Source organism: Meriones unguiculatus, chromosome 2 (assembly GCF_030254825.1).
Source record: "Meriones unguiculatus strain TT.TT164.6M chromosome 2, Bangor_MerUng_6.1, whole genome shotgun sequence".
NCBI lineage: Eukaryota > Metazoa > Chordata > Mammalia > Rodentia > Muridae > Meriones > Meriones unguiculatus.
In genome coordinates, this window is record NC_083350.1 from 14074636 (window position 1) to 14098960 (window position 24325).

General features: G+C 50.9%; 1 protein-coding gene across 5 annotated transcripts in view; it reads left to right on the forward strand.

The window, feature by feature from the left end:
• Ctif (cap binding complex dependent translation initiation factor) overlaps positions 1-24325 on the forward strand; it is a 246196-nt gene that overhangs the window by 107394 nt on the left and 114477 nt on the right. For all 5 annotated transcript variants that reach the window (XM_021640087.2, XM_021640088.2, XM_060377034.1 and 2 more), the window contains exon 7: positions 14081-14157. In XM_021640087.2, the coding sequence (XP_021495762.1) occupies positions 14081-14157 (77 nt within the window). The remainder of the gene's footprint in view (positions 1-14080; positions 14158-24325) is intronic.

The following is a 24325-nucleotide window of genomic DNA, read 5'->3' on the forward strand; positions in this document are numbered from 1 at the left end:
AAATCAGGTTGCATCAGAGCAGGGGCTAGGTCCGTTTTGCCACTTATTTTTTCTCTCCCACACCCCACCTTTATCTCTCCCTCTGAACAGCTTTGTCCTCAAGCACTCGCAGGCTGCCCACCTTCTACCTCCAGAGGCCTCTCTAGTCCCTGCAGTAGTCCCTCTGCCCTCTGGCCATTGGCGTGGCCGCCTGCTGTGTGTTTGGGTCCCACCCTCTTCAGTCCACTCCACGTGATTTTCAGAATACACTTAGCCAGCCATCAGCCTGGTTTGCTCCAGCTAGGCCTCGCTTGCCCTCGAACACAGGCCGGATCTCCCGTTGTGCATGGCATCCTCTATCCAGCCCCTTCTCTCCTCTCCTGTCCAGCTTAGGGGACCGCATCGTTCCTGCTTTAGACCCTGTGCAGTAGCCACACCAGACTCTCTTGGGACCCTGTCTGCACCTGGCGGCCCATCCTAACGCAGTCCCCTGTCACAAGGATTAGCAATGGAAGACAGACTGTAGCAAACATGTGTCAGCGACAGATGGACTGTGGCAAACATGTGTCAGTGACTCTGGTCCAGCCTTCACCACCCTAGGACCCAGAGGGTTGGATTTGGCCCTGACCTGGCCCTTCTAGGCTGGGAGACCTTGACAGACTTATCTGTCATGTCTAGAATGGGATGGGAAGATCCTCCTGCAGGCTACCATCGCTGATGGCCTCCATGAGAATGGAGCAAGGTGACCGGGAGAGTCTTAAGACACTAGTACAATCTCAGGCCTTGCACGTGAGCACCAGCGAGTGCAGGCCGGCTCCCCGGGGCCTCCTGGGACCACTCACACTCAGCACTGTGCATGTGCTCATGAGCAGCCCAGACACACCAGTGGCAACTCGGGCCCCCCTCCCTCCGAATGTGTACGAAACGACTCAGGTGAAGGAAATGTCTAGGAATAGACAATCTTCCTCAGCTCCCCCCAAAATAACTCCAGTGGAAACAGTTGCAGCCGCGTTCGCCCTGATGTATTGTTCCAGCCTCCTGCAACATGGGAAAAGGGGCTCCGGTCATTTCCAGCTCGACTGGGAATCCGCTGGACTTCCAGAGAGGCCTGGGAACAAAGGGGGCTGAGCGTGAGGGCCGCCCCGGGTGGCAGGGCCTGCTGGTGCTGGAAGCCCAAGCCTGCGAACACGGTTGTTCTTCCTCTCTCCTTCGCTTTGGGAACAGGCTTGCTTGACGCTGATGGATTTTCCCATGGATGACCCGGCTGGGGGGAGGGGGAGGGCACACTAGCGGAGGTGTTTACTAGAACTGTGCAGAGCTGTCCAGAGCTTCCTCCGGCCGCAACACTCAGTGCCACCTTGCCCCCCCCGCCAGCCAGTTGGTGCCCCTTCCTCTGAGGCCTCCATCTGAAGAGAGATGTGCAACTTGTACCCCCCCCCCACAGTGCCAATCTACCCACATCTGAGGAACCATGGCACACTCACTTTGCTTTTCCTCCACCGCCTCTCTCCCTGACTCCTGGGAGACAGACAGGACTGAAGGCTTTCCTTTCCTCCTTCCATCTGCCAGCACACACGCCTTTAATCCCAGCACTCGGGAGGCCATCTTAGTGATCACCCCAGACTTTTTAGGATGACTCTGTTCCCATCGCTGCACCCTTTCACATGCTCGCACACACGCGCGCACACTCACACACGAGACAGAGAGAGCTAGTTCTCTCCTAGCTCTGCCTCTGGCTCTCCAGTTCATCGGAGCCTCTGCTGTGTCCTCCTTTTTCTAAGAAAGCCTCCCTGACGACCCTGGTGGAAGATTTGGACTGTTGGCTTTTTCACGGTGTCATATGTACCCCAGCTCATCATGTCTCACACTCCAGGGCACACGCACACTGAGAGCAAGTGGATCTGGTTAAACATGCAGATTCCAACTCGGAGGACTTAGGGGAGGCCCCCGAGCTTGCTTATCTTCAGCCACACCCACACACCCCGAGCACGGCTGTTGCTACTGGGGTGACCACTAAGGCGTGGGCACATGGCCTGATGGGCCACGTTAAGCTGTAGGATCTGGGAACAGTGCATTTTCCTGCACGTTGAAATTGCATTTTGAGAAGAGGCCTGTACCAGCTTTCTACCTTAGGCATTCGGATCTGATTGGCATGCGTGTGCATGCTGATTTCTCCGATGCTTATAACTCAGAGTAAAGGTGGAAGCAGCTAGAAAATATGGCTGAGGTTGTTGTTTCTTTCATCGTGTTTACCTTGTCTCCCTTGACAGAGACAGAGTGTATGTGTGTGTGATTATGAGTGTGTGGGGGGGTGCCTGTGTGTGGGTGTGAATATGTTTGTGTGTGAGTGTGCAAGTGTTTGTGTGTGTGAGTGTGTGGTGTATGTATGTGTGAGTGTGTGTGAGTTTGTGTGTATGAGAGTGTATGTGTGTGTGTGACTGTGCACAATGCCCCTGGCCTCTGGGCAGGCTGCAGAGCTAGGTCAACGGAGCCCCGACCCGCTCTCTGCCGCCGGCTTCAGAAAGTCTTCCTGGGCCGCAGCCACACTCCTGTGCTGCTCTCCTGTACGATGGCAAAAGTGAGCTGTTGTGACGCAGACCATATGGCTCGTGAAGCCTAAAATAGTCAGTCTCTGGCTTTTTACAGGAAGACGCTGCCAACCCCTGCTCCACAGGGGGACCCGAGTAGCCCGGCTGCGGCTGACATGCTGGCATTACACACGTGCTGAGAAGTCGCAAACCGCTCCTTAGGTTCTTTTAGTGGCCCTAACAGCGTGGAGATCCACACAGGCAGGCTCTTGGGGACGTGCGCCCTCTGGCCTGAGCCGTGCGCTATGTGTAAGCTCCGTCCACTCTGTGGCCTCCCAGTGCAGAGTGAGCGGGGTCCCACATCAAGCCCCCACACACTGCAGGCCTCTGCGGTCTGGCCTGGGCTTGGGACGGTAGAGTCTGGCAGAGGCAGGGGCATGGCGCCGAGGGGTGAGGAGTGGCTCCAGGAGACTCCAGAAGGCTGGCCATCGGTACCCTGAGCACACGGGCTCCGAGGCGCTCCTCCATTCCTTCTTGAGCCACCAGGGTGCCCCGAAAGTAGGTCAGCTCACTGTCTGCTCCAGCCGAGCCGAGGGAAGCCGACACCGAGTAGGTCACCGGCTGCTGCCCGGCAAGCCTGCAGGCTGAAACCGATGGCCTAGCTGACACGCATTACCCAGACCTTTTCATGTGGCCGAAAATCCCCAACGGCCCCCTCCCAGAGAGCGAAAGGTCAGGCTTGCTTTCTGGGTGGGAGAGGAATGAACACTGAATTTCTGACACGGTCAAGTGTGCTAGAATGTCTGCCAGGCAGAGCACGGTTCCACGCAGGAATCTGCCAGCATGCCATGCTGGGTTAAGACCTTTACGGATTTATCTTTCTTCCAGACTGTCTTAGACTCTGTACTTGTTAACTTGGGGAGGTTCCTTAGTTTGGGGGGGGGTTGTTGGTTTCTGTTCTGTTTTTTGTTTTGATCGATCCCCCTCGTTAGGGGGATCCACCGTTCGCCCAGAGCGTTGACTCTGCCCCCTGTTGTCATTTGAATTCGGAAGAAGGGGCGTGCAGTGAACAGGGTGCCCACGACGGCGGCTGTGGGTGTGTGCTTCCCACCTGTACCTGCCTACAGAGCAGACCCCCACAGTAGCACCCACCCCCACTCCAGAGCTTGGTTCACGCTGTCGCCGTCACTTCCCCGTCCTGTCAGCCAGCATTTGCCAAGTACCAGCTATGCAGGTTGCCATGGGGAGCTCAAGCCTCTCCCCCACCCCCTGACTTCTGGACGGGTTCTTACAGTGATGCCGTGGAGTCTGGCGGCTGTCATGCTTACGAACACCTCATTGAGTTTGATCCTGAGCTATATTCAGATCAGCCCTGGTGCGTCAGAGGCGTCGGCACCCCGGTTCCCATCCTTTGCTCCTAGGCCTTTAGATTAACACAGCCTGTCTCCTCTCCCGACCCTGACGGCGGTGGATCATGATGGCTCCCTTCGGAGCTGTCGGGGGCTTAACTTAGTCCGTACATAAAAAGCCTCGGTGTGCGGGAGTCGCTGTGTTTGGCACTGTGATGGCTTAGAGTCCACGCAGATACCCCTTTTCTCCCTTCTGAGTACCTTCCAGGAGAAACTGGTGGCTGGGGAGGTTGGGGCCATGCATTTGTCAGGCATGCTGCGGGGGAAGGAAAGAGCTGGCAATCTAGCTTCCCCTCATTGTCAGAACGGCTCCGCTGCACGTGCGGCCCGGCCTGTGGATGCCTGAGCGCACGGACAGCTTTGTTGTCTCCTTGTCTTCTTGCCCCCCTCCCCCCGCCCGCAGTGACCCACCACATAGCTGTTGAGAAGCCAGGCGGTAGAGCGGACGGGTTTTTGTCCCGCACACCTAAGCTGTTCTTCTTTACTTTTCCCACATCATCTCATCCATCAGCTGGAAGATGTCCACTGGGCATCGGTGACACTCAGAATGTGACCCTGGAGGGGAAGCTAAGGCTTCAGACAGGGAAGGGGGGACCCAGGAGTCCCCAGCGCCCTGCAGCTTTGTCTAGGCTGTGCTCCTGAAGAATACAAACCCAGGACAGAAGGAAGGAGTTCCCTGCATTTTATAATCAATGACCATAACCAAGCGGGGACCAGTGAGGGGGACACCAGCTGGGGCCTGGGCTTCCACCCTCACTGTGCTGCCCCTGTGTTGCCTGCACAGCCCCACCAGATCAACTCGTCCCTTTGCAAACACTGATACCAAGTCTGGCTGGCTTTGGCTCTGTGGACCTTGGGTACCCTTGGACCATTCTCTCTATGGGCAGAATTGGGGCTGAGAGCACTTTGCCACCGAGCACAGTGAATCTGTATTCCAGCCGGACTCATTCCCACACAGCACCCGCTTCCATTTCCACACCTTGCTTATTTATTCCTCGCAGTGGAGGGCCAGCCTCAGCCTCTCCGTAATAAACTGAGGAAACCAGCTCAGAGAGAGGTTGTCTGAACACACCTGTCTGCTGCTCTGCATCTAGAACTTGCTCGGCAAAACTGAGCACGCAGAGTTGAGCATGCCACGAGCATGCCATCCCCCTGCCCCTTCAAGCCAGTGAATGGCCACCTTGGTCCTCAGAGATCTTGGTCCAAGTAAGGATAAAGGATGCAGATAGCCACCACCATTCCTACTTAGCTGAAGAAGATTTAGCCTTGGCTGAGCAGCTAGTTGTTTGTTAGAAAGCTGAGAGCTGGTAAGCCTGTCAAAGATCTAACTTCTTGCAAAGCTAGAAATAGTGTCTTGGGAGCCACAGGCTATGGGACCTGGGTCCCTTGGTCACCTGTAAGTGTTGTTAGAACAAGAATGACCCAAGTCTGTCTTGTCTGGGTCAATAGCATTGTCTTAGCTTCTTTCCGAAAGCAGTTATGGAGGTCTCCAGTGTCTAAGACCCTGAGCAGAGGCCATGAGCAAGCAAGGAAAGGAAGCATAGCTCTGAGCTCCTGCAAGTTTACACAGCTTTGCTAGGGAGGTAAACGTGGCAATTACCTGGACTATTCGGCCCACAGATGGAGTGTTAAGGAGACTGTCCAGCTGCTGTGACCACATGGATTCATTCTCGTGGGAATTAGAGCCAGCTGTGGGGAGCAGGAACCTTGTGCTAGGGGCAAAGGCTGGAGCCTTTGGGAAGGCTAGATACTGCAAGTTAAGAAAGAGAAATGTTGTGTATGGTGGGGCGTGGAGGTCCTTGGAGATCCCTGGATGACTGTTCTCCAGGCTCCTCTAAACCCCAGTGCAGGCACTGCTGCGTCCTGGGCCCAGCCCAGCTCCCCTTCTGCTGTATTTCCATAAAGAGAGGTTGAAGTGGCTCCCCAGGCCAGCGGGATGAAAGGAGTCACTGCAGTGTCTCTCCTGCAGCTCTCCTGAGTAAGACCCCTGAGTGCTACAGTGGGAATCAGAACCACATCCTCCCAACGAGAACCACCACCTCCCCAGCCAGAAAAGCTATGTGGTAGCAGGGAACGCCAGCCCTGTCATCCCAGTGGCTTCCCCCACCCCCGGCTCCCAGTCCCTGTACCTGCTGCCTGGTCCCATCCCTCAAGCCTAGGCTGTACACTCTGGCTTGACAGGACAAGCCTGAGACGCTGCATCTAAAGCAGGAGCCAGGTGCCAGATGGCGATACCAGAAAATTCCCTCCTTCCAAAGTCCAACCCGCAGAACACTTAGCCATCAGGGGAAAAAAAGCACACAGAGGCACCCCCCGAAGACCTGGCCAACAAGGAGAACCATCATCCCACGAGGGGAAGGTGACCATGGGAGACTTTTATTGGAGTGAAATCTGACACGAGGGACAGCCCAGCTACAGGATAGCCTGGGAAGGATTTGGGCCTGGAGCAGGACTCTCCTCCATGTGGCTTTGGGACAACTAAAGTATACAGAGCAAATGGTAGCCGAGGGTTGTGTGGTCGTGGGCCCATGAATGGACACCCAGAGCAATTGTAATTTGATGAGTGGTCCAAGTGGAGGCAGCTGAGCATAGAAGAACTGATGAGCAAGTGAGCCCCTCCCCCTGAAAAAATGTCCTGTGTGTGCTTTAAAATATGAAGAGTGTCCTAAAGAACTGGACCCAGCACTGGGGGACTTGACTAAATGTCAGGAGCGAAAGCAGACCGTGTTTGAATAGATGTGTGTACTTGATTTTCATACCAAGCAAGTCAAGGCTGATGCTAAGGGCCATGCCCTAGGCCAACCCAAGCAGAGGTTTTCTTTAGGTCTGCAGAATGAGAAAAACAGCAGCTTCGTGATGACTTGGAACTTAGATCCAAGCGAAAGTGGTAACTGATAGTCAAAACGGCTTTTGGAGGCCCTGTGACACGCTTCGGTGTGCTGCTAGCATGTGTGAGAGTGCGCCCTGCCACAAGAGCCTGTGCAAGAGCTGTGTGCTAGTTCTTCCATTCCAGGTCTCTGTCAGTGAATCTGAGTGACTTAGACCCCCGCTTGCCAAGATGCCATCCAGAACATTTTTCCTACAGAGCCATGATTAGCCCATGGGAAGGACCATCTTTATCTCAAAACTAGGTCCTTCAGGGTCTCCTGGGGCAAAGTGGAAACTACCCATTCCCCAGTTATCAAGTTTTTCTGCAACATGAGATTTAAAATGTTGGTGACTACTAATCCAGTATAAGCTGGAAAAAATTGAATTAAAGAAACAGATTTGCGTATAGTGAAGAATAGGAAGAACAAGAACGACCCACTTGAAGTGGTAAACGCTTCTGTGTTTATTATATTAGCATCATGTACATGTGTGCGGGTGTGCATAGACATTGCAGGATATGTACAGCAATCAGGCGACAACCTTCCGGAAAAGGCTCTCTCCTTCCACCCTCGGTTCCAGGAGTGAACTCCCATCAGCAGGCTCACATAATAAGCTGGGCCCCCATTGATTTTTTTGGTCTGCTCCTCAACTCTTTCTGGATCTGTTCATTCAGGCTGCTCTAGCTCTAACGTCACTTTCTTAAGACCTGCCTCGGGTCTAAGGCATTCCCCCTTCTCAGTTGCTCCTTAGTGCACTTACCAATTGAAATGATGCCTTTTAGCTTCGTCCTGTCGATTCTCACCACCTACCACAGAGTGGCTGTCCTTGTCCTTGACTCACTGCTACATCTCCAGGACTCTTGGGGATTTTGGTACCTTGTGAGCCTCTGAAACGTGCAGCTCAAGTAGATTAGAGTGCCACTGGTTCTGGGTTAAGGAACTGCCTTTCAACCAACCCTCTTGTGCACCCCCACCCCTACCTCCCAGTGCCAACGCTGAGCTTGAGTTCTCGTTCTAGCCCAGGAGAAAAGCTGTGCCCTCCACCATTCTCAGCGTGAGAAACATCAGAAGCAGCTCACAGTCAAGGATGCTGTACTGGCCATGGCTGGTCCAGGTCTTGGCTGACCTTCCACCACTGGGCAGATTTGTGGAAAGTCCTGCCTATCGGAGACAGCTCTCCCTGGCCCTTCTGAGCACCCTTCCAGACTTCTTACGTCTTACCGTACTAGGAGTTCTGTGTGATGACAGTGGAGAGCAGGGGCTGGTGTGGGGTGGTAAACAGGTGGCACCCTCGGAATGAAACATAGCTGAACATTCGGGTGGAGGAGGTTCAGTTGCAATGAGGTGTTCTGTGGTGTGCTGAGCGTGTTCTGGACATAGCTTAGCTGCTCAGGAAGTGGTTGTTTGGTTGGCATGGAGTAGCCAGATTCTAGAATTATGTTTCTGGGGATTCTTCTGCTTCCCAGAAGGCTCAGGAAGGTTGTGGATGGAAATACACACACACACACACCCACACACCCTTGAGCTGAAGGTTTTCCTGACCCAGGGGTTCTGTGGACAGTTGGAGTATTCTTGGGCCAGGAAATGAAAATGCCTTTCTGTTGGTCTTCCTGATGGTCTGAGCTAGGCCTTCAGTACTTCTCCTCTCTAGCTGAGGACAATAGACACTTGGGTGATGTGAGTTTCCATCCAGCTATCCATGGTGGTGTTTAAACCAGACTTTTGACTCCCAAGTCCCCACTCAGGTAGTCCCAAATTTGCACTAAACAAGATTCCTGCTCCACCACCCATCATGAATGAACACAAGACCAACTCAGCACGTGCTGATCATGGGCCCCATTCCACTCGGGTATTCTGACATCATCAGCATCAAACTCAGACCTTTCACTGTGGCCTCTGGCCAGCCGGCTTTGACTCACCAGGGGAGGAACGAGATGGCTATCAAGTCCCTTCATGTTGAGCCTTAGAGACTCATTATCCTTCCATAATGGGGTACACCTTGTGCTCAGCATGACTGATGAGTGCGTGGCTCAGGCAGAGGTCTCCACTCAGAACTCTCGTGACTGCTAGTTTGTGTGATAAGCTGCACAGCAGACTATGCTCAGAAGGAGCCAAGTCAGGAGCACCATGACCCCTTTTGTCACTTCCCCCTCATTTGTGGCCGTGAACCCATGGTTTCTGGCCTCCTGGAGCCTGTGGGTTTCTCTGAGAAAGGTGGGGTCTCCTGTATCTTCAGCACGTAATGACTTCGGCTTCACAGGACATGGGAGACATCTCAAGCTGTGACTAAAATCTTCAATATGCGGGCCTTCCGGGGACCTTCCCGATCTAGATGATAGCAGGGCCTAAGAGTGTCTTGCGTGAGGGACCCAGCTCTAGGACCAGGCCCAGATTACTACTGCATTGGTTCCAGTGAGGCTGTGGGTTTTTACGCAGATCCTGCTGGGAATGAAATAGTCACATGCGATTTCAGGAAGATCCCAGGCTGCACCGAGACCTCACCAGAATCCCTTAGCTGTGCACACCTCGCTTCCTGGGCATCTGTGGTGGGTGGGACAGGTTGCTTCAGGGAACAGGGGAGGAACGAGATGGCAGGAGTGGCTACAGAGAGCTAGAGCAGCCTAGGTGTCACCCCTCTCTGCTTTCATCTGTGTTTTATATTGAAACTCCAGCTAAGGTATTGTTGTTTTAAAGCGTTTCCACCAATTAAGAATAAATAAATTATGAGAAAATTGCCAATTTCAACATTGCAAGCAGGCCTTCCCCTGGGTCCGTCCTTCTCCCGAAGCAGGGCGGGTTTCTCTAGACAGCCGTACAGTCTAGAGATTCCAGGAATTCTAGAGACATTACCTGTTTGTTTCTGTTTGGGCATGACCCACACACCCTGCCCATATGGCGGCAGACCTTGGTAGGGTCACTTCTTGGAAGCTGTGGAACAGCGTAACTCCCAGCAGGAGGAAGCCTCTGTCCTCAGAGGAGCAGTGCCGAGGTCTTTCTGGCCCCTTGAGTTCCCAAATGGCTGGGGATCCTTTGGAGCGCTAACCTTGGCAACATCTCTGGCTAGAGCTGGGAATGGAGCAGATGTGAGGAGCCTTAAGTTAATGTGCCACACAAACCCCTACTCCACCCCCTCGGGATATGCCCTGGCTCCCAACGCTCACGCTCCCTCATTTGCCCAGAAAGCACGGGAGAGCTGAAGTCTAGTTGTCTCTTCTGTGCCCGGCACTCATAATCCCTCACATACAGGTCACCTGGAGTGTGCCGAAGAGAAGGAAGTTGTCTGTTCCCGCTTGTGTTATAAATGTTCTAGAGAGGAGCAAGGATATTGTTTGCAGAACAAGTAGAGGAACTGTGGCTTCCTAACTGCCGGGCACAACTGGCAGACAGATGGATCCATGTGGTCAGAGAAGGGCTTACCTAGTCGGGAGTCTGGCTCAGCACCTCCATCACTCCCTCTGTCTAGGCTAGGATACCCAGTCTCTGGTTTTCGTTTTTGTTTTTAGCCCTATCGTCTCATGGCCACTTGGCTTCCTAATAAAGGCACTTGCTTTGGGCCAGAGCCTCTGTTGTCTGGGAGGAATTTAACACACCGGGACCAAGACCTCCTTGTACGTGTGTGATGATTTCTTCTTTAAGAGCTGGCGTGGACTGAGAGAAAATGGTAACAGACCTTGAGGGAGTCATGGGCTAACCCTACTAGATCCACATCCATGGTCAGCAGCCAGAAGTCAGAGAGCCAGGAACCGGGCCTTGCACTGTCTGCCTGTAATCCCAGCTGTCCAGGGAGGGCTGAGGGAGGAGCAATTCAAGTCCTGGGCCAGCCTGGGCTACATAACAAGTCCAAGGCCAACCTGGGTACTTATTAAGACCCTACCTCAAAATTTAAAAAAAGAATTGGAATGGACCCCAGTGATAGAATACTTGCCCTGAGATCAATACCCAGTACTGAAAATTAATTAATTAATTTCAAAAGATCATGGGAATGCTTAGAAAGTAAATCTTCCTTGAAGGTTAGATGAACATTGAGATCCATGAAACTACAGGCTGTCACCTTGAGCTCTGTGAGTGAAACACTTCTCAACTGCCTTGAGGCAGATGGGAAGGAATTGGGCAAAGCAGCAACTACAGACACATACGCACCCGCCATGTGTGCACATGACATACACACACCTGAATGGTGAAGGTAAGCCTGGCAATAATGAAGGAGAGAGAGTAAGGGCAGGGAAAGATGGAGTCATATGAGCTCACACGTTCAGCTTTCTTAGTAACTGACGAGGGACTGGGGTACACTGAGCCCCACAGGTCCTGCTTGGGGCTCATCAAGGCAAAAAAGAGGGTGTGTGGCCCTAGCTGACACCCAGCTCCTTTCACAATGCTGTTGCTACTACATCACCTGCATAGCACTTGTTTAACAGAGCAGCTCCAACTGGCTCCAGCTCCTGACCCCTTTTCCACTTGCCTTTTCCTCCTCGACAAACATTTCAGTATCATCTACTGTGCGTCAGACAGCATCCCATGATCAAGACAGACAATTTCCCACCGTCCTCTTGTGATTCACATCTGACTGTGCTTTCTAAGGAAATTGGAATTGAGGTGTGTCATATGCAGAAGGGGTCTGGTTTGACAGGTTCCCATCTCAGTACCCCAGCCTGTGGTCTGCTGAGCTCAGGATTCCTCTCCCTCCTAGCTGGCTCCCCGTCCCTCCAGATTGATTTCTGTGAGCAGTTTGTCTCTGAGGCCCACACAGGTCAAGTTCCACAGGGTCATGGGGAATGTTGCTAGGTCTCAAAGCCGAAGGGAGAATAGTCTCCGGGAGAGGAGCTGAGGGAGAGTAGGCCCTAGTGGCAGTCTAGGTTCAGGGTGATACCTCAGAGCCATATTCACAGCCACCTGGCCATAGGCAGGAAGAGTCACCTGAGAGGCCTGAAGCCTGGTTCCCTTTCGTGGGGAGGAGCAGACAGATGTGCTGAATAAGCTGGTAGCACAGAGGCCACAGGGGTCTCAGGGACGTTCTGACAGCCTGGAGAAGCCCGTTCTCCACCACGGGGATAGGTGCGTCTCTGATCTGAAGCCAGAGTCCCTCCCCTCCCACCTGCCCCTTCCTCTCTCCCAGCTCTGACCAAGCCACCAGAACAGCAAACCGTGCTCCTTCCAGGCTCCTCACTGATTGCTTCTGTCCTTGTGTGCCTTTATCTAGGACGTGCCACTCTCCCGGCCTTAACTCAGCAGTCACAGTTTGGATCAGCTGTTGCCAGAGATGAAGTGGCTGAGGGAGCCTTTTCCTTGGGGATGGGTCTGAGCAAAAGGGCAACTCCCCACTGCTGCTGCATGTGTGGGGCGAGGCCTGGATATGCATTAGATTCCAGAACTCTGAGGCGAGCTGGAGAGACTGGCACCTCCTGGCTCGTGTTATGCCAGGCACCATGGGCAGCTCCATCTGTCAGCCCAGAGCTGAGAGCCTGGTCTGCTGCCAGCTCAGGACCAGCCGGGGAGGGAGTCTCAGCTTCCTGGCCATTGTCTATTGGGGGCACACCCACTGTGTTCCTACAGTGACCTGGAGAGGCCTAGAATGAGGCAGGAAGGGAGGGAGGGAGGGAAGAAGGGGAAGGAGTGGGGCCAGAACCTGGTCAGGGTGGGAGAGAGGAAGTGAGAGAGGAAGAGTTGGTGCTTTTCCTTATTTGTGTTTTATATTAAAGAAAGCAAATAATATCCTTTGAAAACCCCATTAAACAAAGCATATCCTGAAGGTCCCAGTGGCCCATTTTGGCTGCCTGGAGCCTGGAATCCATTCACACATTTTTTGGCTAGATTGTTAGAGGCTAGAAAGGCTGGAGTGGGAGGGAAGGACCATCATTAAAATAGTTTGAAATGGCTTTTGCTCCTGGGGCTCAATAGAAGTCTGTGCCAAGTAACCATAAGTCCAAGATCCCATGTCTGCCTGCTCCGGTGTCCTCCCATCACCTCTCTGTGAAGCTCCAGCAAACTAGCCACCAGTGTCTTCCACCTTGCCTTGTGAAGGCAGAGTAAGGGGAGGCTCTCCCTGGACAATCCTGGTGAAGGGAGCTGCAGTCCATAAAATTGCTCTCTCTCTCTCTCTCTCTCTCTCTCTCTCTCTCTCTCTCTCTCTCTGTGTGTGTGTGTGTGTGTGTGTGTGTGTGTGTGTGTGTTAGTCTCTGTTTCTCTCTCTCTTTCTCTGCTTGACCTCTCTGGGCCTTTATATCCCTGACTGCTGAGTGGGGCTTGGGGCAAAGGGACACCCTCCCCCCCGCCAGTCTCCAGTATACCTCGATCTGTGGCTCCTCCCTCATGCCTAGGTAATATGAGAAACTGTAGGTATGCCAGGCGGGAACTCTTCCCTTTAGGCGCCACTAGTCCACGCCAGCTGCCCAGGATGGAATGACAGCCTCCTGGGCATGTTCTCTACGTATTTACATGTCCGGTGTGTGGACCAGCTTCTGCAAATAATTCTGCCTGGGCCCGGGGTTTTGGCAGGATTGACGTTGCATATAAGCAGGTCTCTCCCCAAGCTTGATGTTAATCTATAATCCTATATAATCATAAGGCAGTATGCCAAAGCCACCCTTAGAATTTCCCCCAGGCCCTTCTTTGAAGTCTAGCAGACAATGAGCTCTTTGCATGTTTTCCCTAAATACTTCCAAGGTAAAGAAGGGTAAAATCGCATGGGGTTTGGCCGTAGGATTAGGAGTGAGCTTGTGCTCAAGGCTTGGGCGTGGCACCCTCATCTCCGGGCCTCTCAGTGTCCTAGAATGCGGTGACATCGCTAACTGGAAATTGGGAAAAGAACCTATCCCCTTCCTGTAGCCATTGTCTATGTACCTGACCCTTATGGGTGACAGGGGAACACTCAGCTCTGGCTTAGGACTCCACAGGAAGCCCCCCACTTCCCATCTGTTTTCATGGAATCTGCCCCTAACCAAGAAGGATGAGGCGATATTAGTGGCCTTGGCACTGTTGCTTTTCTCTACAAGACCTTGGACTGTGCACTCAGTCCTGGCCTGAACAGCTTCCATACTTAAGAGCTTGAACATGATGCATTCTGAGGGCTCCTTCTGGTCCTCCTATTCTTCAGGTCTGGAATCTTAGCATTCTCCTTCGGTGGAGATTCATTTGTTCTAATGACTTTCATCTTCTGGTCTGATTAGATGGGCAGAGTCTAGCTTCTCATGCCCTTCACTGGATGTTATCATGGGAAACGTGGTCTTGGATACACTCTGTTCTTTTGCAAAATGATTCATGTCCTCTCTCTCTCTCTCTCTCTCCCTCTCTCTCATCACAGGGCTACCACCCAATGCCCCATGAAGTAGAGATTGCACACACCAAGAAGCTGTTCCGGAGGAGGAGAAATGACCGAAGGTAGGAAAGACTCTTTATGAACGCTATCACTTGTTCTAGCTGCTTGGCCAGTTCTTACACCTGTAAACAAAATGGGTACGTAGAGGTGACATTGGCAGTAAAATGGGCCTGTGCGTTTCTGTGCTTGGACCAGGGACTGGGTCCCCTCAGAAGACCAGCAGAATGCCACCATCTCTACTCCTTCCTGGGAGCAAACATTGCCCAGGATTTGAGGAAGAGTTCTTTCTGCCACCCAAAACTTCTCTAGGAACAGAGCCCACGGCGGCGTGCTTAGAGGCATGGCCTCCAGGAGGCTCCCCAAACTCAGAAATGCAAAGGCGTTCCTCTCTCTGCTTCCATCACTGGGAATAATCCTGCACTTTGCAATGAACCTCACAGTTTAGAGCTTTAACCAGGGGACGAGAAAAGCATGATGAGCTAGCCTGCATTGGGGCAAGCAACCAAGACACAGCAACCAAGAAAAGCATGTGTTTATGTGGTAGATGGGGCTTTCTTACGTGGAAAGGTCTTGATAGGTCTTTATATCAAAAAGGTCTTCTTGATATAGTTTAAGTGAAAAATTCCAGGTACAGAATCATATTGTGCTCAACCATTTGTGTCAAAGTGGGGAGTGGGGTTTTTATTTTATTTTAATATATATATATATATATTTTTTTTTTTGTTGTTTGAATGTGCAAAAGGTATTTCTGTATGGGAAATCTTAAAAAAAGAAGAAGAGCAAAAAGGCTTAATGCCTGAGAATTAAAATCAGGTGTTTCCCTATAGGGAATTTATTCTCATACAAAGATGATGGCTTCTGGATTTACCTTCAGTGAACAGAGAATGTCCTTTAAGAGACAACAAGAGTCAGCCAGCTGACCTCAGAACCTGGAGAGCACCACAGATGAAGGTGCTGGGCTCCGGCCAATCGGGGCCTCCGACCCCTCACTCCACATGGAAATTCTGAACCAGGATGTAGTGGATAGGCAGAAGATGGATGCCCAGAATGCCTGTCATCCAGTAGTAGATTTTCTCTTTCTGAAAACATTCACAGGGGAATGAGTACCCAGCTAACTGGGAGGCAGGCTGTCCTGAGGAAGGACTAGGAATCAGCAGACACCAGAAGAGGATGCTGAGCTGAGAGTTGGGCCTGCCCCTGCCCCTGCCCCTGCCCCTGCCCCTGCCCCAACCAGCCTGCTCTGAGCCTCCTCTCTGCTCTGTAGCATTTCCACGGGACAAGTCTTGGGTTCTGGATTTTGTGTGGAGGAAAGAAATGGGGAGCATCCTTCAAAGGAGAAAGGTTTGCATTTATTCCTAGTCAGTGGTTTTTACATGGGACAGGAAGGAGTCAGGAAGAGCAGAAGGCCTTCCGTCCTTCCTCCCCAGTGTGTGTCTCAAAGATGCCAAGACTCTCCAAGCTTACAAATGAGAAGGCTTCTCTGGGCCAAGGCACTGGCATCCAGGTCAGCCCACATGTCACTTTTTGGGCCAGGTCACCATGCTCCACAGGCGTCTCCTAGACAGGGCAGGCCTCCGGAAAGGACATGACCCAGGAATGTCGGGAGGGCGTGTGCATGGCATGGGAGGACCAGGAAGGTGGGCCTCTGCTTATCCATGCTCATGGTTGTGAATGTGCTGGGTAGGCCAACACACCCCAAGAAGGGTGTGGACCGGGCCCGCATCCAAAGAGATGCCAGAAAGATGATTAAGGAGACAGAAAGTACGTCCTGTGAGGAGGGCTGGAGGACCGGGGCCAGGGTAGAGGTTTCCACACGGTGAAACCCATGAAAGATTTACATGGGAGGACTGGCAGCCGTGTTTACAGAGAGGGGGCATCGTGTTCACTGGAGTCAGACTGCAGTTACAGGTAGCAGATACACACAGCTGAAGTATAGACAAGGAAGCAGTCAAGAATAGAACAGAGCCATTTCTCACTTGGGGGGAGTGCCTTCTTAGAGAGCCCCTGCATGGTAGAGGTTTTTAGGACAGAGCAGGCAACAGTGTGGCTGAAAGACTTTATTACCTAGAGGCTGGGAACTCCTATAGTGATTCTGGCAATCACAGATTGGCTATGAAACATTACCAAGTCAATCCCAGCTCTCCCAGAGATGGCCTTCCATAGTGGCTTTGTGAGATACAAAACCTGTATACTTGACACTAGCCTTGCTAGCATCTAAAGCATAAACCACGCTTAGAAGGTGCCACAGCAAGATGACCAGAGTCAGCTATAACAACCAAGGAACACAACCAGCGCCTACGTAATACGTCAGATCTTACCATTGGTCATGAGCAGCGAAGTGGAAAGCCACATCCTCCTGGTGTCCCTGTGACTCACCTTGGAATGCCCTCAGGAGTCTTTGGCCTTTGTCTCCCTATAAAGTGGCTGGAATTGGGTCTGATAGCTGCAGGCCCCATGACACTTTGCTCTGCCTAGAACTGAATGGTACCTCCCAGCCAGAACAGGCATTCTCAAAACTTGGACCTAACATCCCCATCCGCACAGAAGTCTGCCACTTGTCCTACTCGTGTTTGGCCTCCCAGTTGTCTCTGTGTACCCTGATGCTGTTCTCGCCCCTGCTTCAATGTGGCGGCATCAAGGAGCTGAATCATGTAGACATAGGCATGATGCCCTGAAGATAGGGCTGCATGCGGAGCGTTGCTTCATTTTGCTAAAGATTATTCTGAATTACACATGTGTATGTATATGTGTATATATACATATATACACACAGATATATACATACACACAGATACATATGTGTGTATGTATATGTGGGGGGGGTATGTACACGTGTGTGCTGGTGCACATAGAGGCCAGAGGCATCAGATCCCCCTGGAGCTAGAGTTACAGACAATTGTGAACCTCCCAGTATGGGTTCTGGGAACTGAAGTTCAGTTCCTTTGCAAAGACTGTAAGTGCTGAGCCATCTCTGTAGTCCCTCGGGTACTTCATTTCATGAAAAATATGTTTTCTTTAATAAAATCGGTCCACTACCAGAGAGCCTGTGCAAGCTCATTCTTGTAAAGCACTTGAGTGGTCTTAGCAGCAGCATGCTCTCTAGGTCAGAGGGCTTTTAAGGGGCACAGAAAGCATTTCCATGTAGATACTCTTCTCATTACTGCCTTGAAAGTCTAACCTCATGGTCATGGCATCTCAAGCCCAGGACGGTAGGTAGGTAGAGCCCCTCTACAGAAGCAAGCTAAGGCTCTGCTCCCCATTCCCTCAGGCTGCTTTTGGGGGCTCTAATTAAAGTTAAGTTGTAGCTGTTTTTCACCTGCTTTGCAAAAAGGATTAACATGAACAACTTGGAGGTTTTCCCCTTAAGAATTTTTCTCAAAATTTGGACATTTGATAGGCATTTGCTTGCTTTTTGGGGAAGGGGGTAATAAAATATGTCAGATGTCAAACAAAGGTTTTGCATTTGAGGATAGAAATGGAATGAATGAATATCCCATGCATTCCCTGGGAGTAGCATGGTTTTGCGTGCTCAGTCTCTACCAGGTTAGAAACGGACAGCTAAGAAGGTTCCGCTTAAAGCTCTCTGCCCAACCCCAACATCTGGGAAGAAGAGTTTCACTAAGGGGCTGAAGTCCTGGCCCATAGGCTCTGCTTGCTTGGCGGATTCCCTTATCCCTGTGGAAGGGGAAGAGTGCTTCAGCCCTCCTCCCACTCCCCATCCTCACTCCCCCCACCCCCTGCTCTGTTTCAAGAGGTGAACATAGCACTCTAGGGAATAGACACTGCACTGCTGGAAAGCAGACTCCAGGGCGAGGGCACTTTGGAAGCATGCTGTTAGGGGCAGCAAGGGGCAGCAGGCTCGAGCAGAGAGGTTGAGCTCTGGGCAGACTTGGTGGGATGGTCTGACCCTGCAGGGAGTTCTGAAGCTGGAGGAACTTCGGACAGTTGACCTAAGATGGAGCGACCATGCAGAGCTTTCCATGCCCTGTCCCTTGATTATCAGAAGGGGCGTGGTCTCAGGGTGAGCAGGACCAGGGCCATTTCCATAGGGACAGCCAGAGGGCTGAGAGCAGTTTCAGATAGGGATGTAGGCAGTACATTGAGTGTCCCACCATGAAGCACTGTTAAACCCCATCCTAGTTACATTTCTATTGCTGTGACAAAACACCATGACCAAAGTACTTGTAAGAAGAGTTTTTGAGGGGCTTCTGGTTTCAGAGGGTAAGTGCATAACCATCATGGCAGGGAACATGGGGGCGTGCAGGCATACATGGTGCTAGAGCGGTAGCTGAGAGCTCATGTCTGGGTCCATAGCACAAGGCAGAAAGAGAGAGGCATTTGGAAATGGTATGACCTTTTGAAACCTCAAAACCTGCTCCCAGTGACACACCTCCTAATCCTTCTCAAACAGTTCCACAACCTTGGGATTAAGTATTCAAATATATAAGCCCATGGGGACCATTCTCATTCAAACCTCCCCCCTCCAACATAGAACTGTTCTCCATGTTATGTTCTGTGATCTGGATAATACCAAAAGGCAAGGCTGTTGCGGTCAGGGGCCTAAGGTGGAGTCACCATAGTTGCATTCTGTCTGCAGAATTAACCAGATTGTTGTATATGTCTGTATGCCATCCTAATTATGGTGTAGAAGGGGCATCATGGGGGGTGGGGGTCAGGGAGAAGGGAGACCCTAGAATGATCCTCTTTTGGAGTAATGATTAAACTACCAGTGAAAATCAAGGAAATGGACATGTGAGGGAAAAGAGAAGCCACAGCCAGGCAGATGATGGGCCAGGGATCCCCAGTAGCTACCCACAGCTCCTTAGAAGCAGAGACAAATGTGGGGCTCAGAACCCCCTGTGGTTAATAGGAAGGAGAAGCCACTGCCTACTTGCTCTGAAGATCCCCTGCCTAAGTCATTGAGAGTCTCAGAAGACTACACAGACTCCAAAGCCTGGCCTCTCAGCAACCAATAGAGGCATTCATGGTCTTCTGCATGATGCCCACCTGAGCTGCCAGGAGTCAGGAGAGCCCTTCTTCAAACTGATTTGCTTCGTTAAGTGAGGTCTCAGAATGCTTAATGTACTCTGAGCAAAGCAGACAGACAGGAGGAAATAAGAATACCTTGGCCATCCTGGCCAGCGTCAGATGGCCCCACTGCACGAGAAGCCAGACAGCAAGCTGTCCCCCTGGGGTGCAGAGCAGGGCTGCCTGCTGGACGCAGAAGGGCAGTCATGGTGTCTGTCCTACAGCTGACCATGACTGTGGCATGGTGTCCTCAATCTGTGGAACCAGCTAAGGCTCTAATCTCTTCCCTGCTTCCTCTGCCTACACAAACTCAGATCCCAAGTATCAGCCATCAGCTTTGATTTTGCAAGCACCTTGTAAACACTGCCTATCACTGATAAAAAACAAACAGGACATCAGGAATGGGGAGCCATTGGCACAGCACAGTTACAGTTATACTAAAAACCAGACAAAAACATCAATTCTATGCTTTAGAAGGTTGAATTTTGTGACAAATGAGTTATATGTCCATTTTTTTTAAACTTCTGAGGCAAGGTCTCCTTGTGTAGACTCACTGAGCCATAATCCCCCTGCCCCAGTTTTTCTCAGACCAGAATTACAGACATGCACTATTCATCTTTGGGGGCAAACGTTGTAGGATTTTGCTGCTGTTTGTTTCCTGGGTTGTCTTGGGGCTTTGTTTGTTTGCATGATTAGAGAAAGCCCAAGGATGATGTGATAGGAAAGGCCCCTTGTAGCCCTCTTTAACTCTTGGTGTGCCAAGGGAGTGACACAGATTTGGTCTGGCTGTGATCTAGTCTATGAAGCTATCTAGCAATTAATAATCACTAATTTTCTTCTAAACCATCTATGTTTGCAAGTCTTCTTGGGGAAAAAGTGGGATCTATATTCTTTAATTTTTGAAATTTAGAACTATATACATGCAGCCTTAATTTTTCTCCATTTTCTATCAGAAATGGCTCCTAAGATCATAGAGGCCAGGACATCACTCAGTCTGTCATTTACTTTGAGCATTGCTGCAGGAAGCCAATGGGGTAATTCAATCTCAAGTCCAAAAGGCAGGAACCAAGTGCGCTGATGTCTGAGGTCAAGAGAGCGTGAGTGCCTCACTTAAGAAGCCAGCATTGTGCTCTGCCCATCCATTGGCAGGTTGGATGATGCTGGATCTTCTTTACTGAGCAGTGACTCAAGTGTAATCTCTCTAGGAAGCACCCTTGTGGATACACATAAAAAAAAGTTGTGTGTGTGTGTGTGTGTGTGCGTGTGTGCACGTGTGTGCATGCATAGCACAGCACCTGTGTAGAGGTGCTCCCCATGGGGCACTGGGGTTACAACAGCTTGTGTTACATATCCAACTTGTATGTTAGTTTTGGTGATTCAAACTCTCATCCTTATATTTTTTCGGGTGCTTTTTTACCCACTGAGACACCTCCCTAGCCCCTATAAAAAACCTCACCAGCTATGTAGTTATCCCCTAACCCAATCAAGTTAACAGCTAAAATTTGCCATTTATTGTATCTGTTCTCTAAAATGCTCTAGACACAATCAGGGGCCATTCGTGACGTATTCTCATAACTAAGTGGCCCCATCCCTCCAGTGGGAAATTCCTGTTCTGTGATCCGTCTCCTTCATAGCCCCGGCATCCTGCCCACATCTCAGGTAGGGTTGCCTTTTCCAGGTCAACTCTTGTTCTCCCGTGGCGATCAGGCTTGGAGTTTAAGAGATCTACTTTCTTTTGTCTCACATAAGTTACATCATGTTCTCCATCACCAGCTTCATGTTTCTATCCACTGTCCCTAAATACAAACATGTAATTTTAGAGTTGTGGTAATATTTTTAAGTCTGACTGCTTGCCATTGCTCTGGCAACCCTACTGCAGGTCATCTGTGGTTATGAGTGGCTCCTCTCTTCAGCCCAAAATCCAGCCTCACAACATTTGACCGTAAATGGTCAAGTGACACCTGGGTCCTTAGGCAAGGGCCTTGATAGACAGCCAAGGCCCCTTGGTCTCATGTCTGCAAGTCTCAGCATGTTTCTTTCTGGAGAAGCAAGCAGTCAGCATTCCTCCATCACGGGTTCTATATTCTACAAAGAGGCTAGGTCTTCCAGATGCTGTTCACCAGGAACTGATCAAGAATTAACTATCCCAGCCCTGTGTCTTTCCATCAGCTCACCCACAGAAGTTGCTGCTCAGTTAGCCTTTTTAGAAGTACCGTCAATGTTCAATGATCCATGGACTCCATATTGCAAGTTTGCCTACTTGCTAAAACTGACTATAACATGAAAATACCTGTGATGCTTTGACAGTCAGTCATTGGCAGACATGGACTAGGTAAATAATTTGAGTTGCAGGCTACGCAAGATCCCAGCCAAAGTCATGCAATATACCATCCTGCTTTTCTTATCTTGTCTCTTATCCTGATCATGTGGTTTGTCTAGTGCCATGCTTTTAATATGTGTGTGCTTTTGTGTGTGTGTGTGATTTTGCTGTTTGCCTGGCTCCTGAGTAAAGTGCTGGAGGTTTGTGTAGTGATTGTAAGTTCAAGTTCCTTGTTGGGATAAATAAGGAAGTTGTGGGGAGTGGGAGCACAGATCTGTTTCATCCTCCCCAGGATACTAAGTTCAAGAAAACTGTGATGTGCCTTACAGAAAGAGTGAATTTAATGATCTTCATGTAAGCAAGACTTAGTCCTGCAATGAGTTCAATGCTAGCAGGTCAACAACATAGACTAAGTAAGCCGTCTCTAGGAGGCTGAAGTGATGGCTCAGTGATTGATAGTCCAGCCAGCATTTCCAGAGAGCTGGATCCAATTCCCAGTGGCTACACAGTGGCTTATAGACACCCTGTAGCTCCAGTCCCGGGGGATCTGACTCCCTCGTGTGGCTTCCACAGGCAGAGCATACATGAGCTGCACAGACATAGATGCGGGCAGAATGCCTGTGCGCTCTAAAAGAAATAATCCAATGAAAAAATAAATAAGTAGTCTTAGAAACAGAAACACAGATATGCAAAGAGTTTATGTATTGATGAGTTGGTGAAAATGTGACCAGAGGAGCAGCAACTCAATGTGTTTGCAGTGACATTCTGGAAAGTAGCCTCCTGAACAGCAAGGATGAGATATACTTACTCCTTAAAACAGGGTAGAGAGATGTTGAAGATGAAGGGCATGTGGGAGCCATGGGATTTGGGGCATATTGTTCATGGTCGTAGTGATAGGGCTGGGAGGAAAGGAGGGGGCACTTTCCACCTTGCCTGTCACAAGCTTGGTTTTGCTGCTTCGTTTGTGCCATCCGGGGATGATGCTGTCACCAAAGCTCTCGTAGACAGCTCAGCCCCATAGTGACTGTCATTGCCATCCTGTTGTCAGGAGCTGGGGGGCTGTGAGACATCCGTGCTCACATTGCCCACGGTTTCTCTTTCTATCTCAGTGAGGAAATTGCCCTCATTAAGTCCCTGCTAAAGATAGATAAGAAAATGGGCCAGGCAGACCCCCACCTGGCAGGCAGCCCTGTCAGATTGGGAGCAAAATGAGTCAGATAGGAATTATTTTTAGGCTGTCTCCTCCTCCCCGCACGCCCACCCCCAGACGGGCTCACTTGGAAAGAACGGCTCGTTGCTTCGAGCCGCATGTCCGGGTCCTCATGGTCCTCGTTAGATTGGAGCCCCCAGGCATTGAGCAAACCATGGCGTGTCACGCCGTCCTCTAGAGTGCCGTTGCCTCACCAGTCCTCCTGGTGCCAACCCTCCTGTGAACCACGGGCCTTCCTGGATCCCTTTTCTGCCACTGTGCTTTGGTGTACACTCCAAGCTCACACTCCCAGCTTCACACTTTATGAGGATACAGATCCCTGGGAACCTTGTCCTATGGGAGGAAGAGTGTGTCCCTAGCTCAGAATTCACAACCACATAGAGGCCAAACAGGCACAAGAGGCGGCCTGCCATACATTTGGCAGGCTCCCTTAGCAACTATTCCTCCCACTGGGCAACAGGCACCTCCCAGTACTGTGTCCACAGCTGAGGAGCTGGGCATTACTTTGGTCAATCATTCTTACCCCTCTTGTTCAGCTTTCAGAGTTCTAATGAGCAAAGCAGGGATAGCCAGGATCAAGAAAGGCAACTGAAGAGGGACCAGGGGGCATGCCTTGTAGCCTGGGGATGGGAGGGCTATTGATCGGGAAACTAGCCATAGACTAATGCAGCTCCAGGTATCTGTGGCCGGGACAGGATACAGAGGACCCTAGGAACCAGCCACCAAGTTTGCTTTAACTATTCCGGCTCAAATGTCTTAGTCATTCTTTTTCTGGAAGACTGGGCATTTATGGATTGGCTCACCAGCACTACCTCCAACTCTTCCTCCTCCACTCAGGGCTCAAATAACCAAGCGTCAGTCAACCAAATCATTTCAGCCTCCCATGGGGGACAGCGTCCATGGTGGATAGCCAAGCCTTTGGCCAGGCTCACTTGATTTTTAAGTTCAGCTCATCTGCCACCAAACAGGAGTCTTGGGTTGGGGGAGACACTCACCAAATTTATTCTTCTTGTTCTCAGGGTCAAGGATGCCATTAGATTATATGTAGGACCAGGTATATATCCTCAGAAATCATGCATCCTTCTTCTTCTTCCACTATGAACATGGAGGAAAAAGATGGTGGATGAGGAGCTCCAGAGTCTGGTCCAGGACCCTTGCCGTCTGCTCTAGGAGCCCAACTTTTCTGCTGTGAAATGTAATTTTGAGTCCAGCTCTCAAAAGTACTCCAGAGTACATGGCACAGATAAAAACAGAATCTTCCCAGACCTATTCCATTCATTAACCATAGGATAGAAAAGGCAGAATTGAGAACATGATGGAAGCTGGCCTAGGCTCTCGGGAAAAAATGGCTAGTGTTCTTTCCAGAAGGTTCTAGACAAGCGGGACGCATCTCTGTCCCTGTGTACGCCTTTCCTCTCTGTGTCTAGTCCGGGTCTGTACGCTGGCACCCAGCTGTCCTGAGCTATGCTGTCATGTTCCTTGCATCTGGTGTCTAAGATCTGACAACACGGGGGAGCATCCTATTGGCAGAGGTGCCAGCCTGCGCATCTGTAGGTTCATCTGTGGATCCGCTGGATCTAAAGGGGAACCATACTGCAGATCCTCTGGTTCTGGGGGGTGACAGGCTATGGGCTCATGGATTCTAAAGGAATACTGGGCTGTCGAACCACTG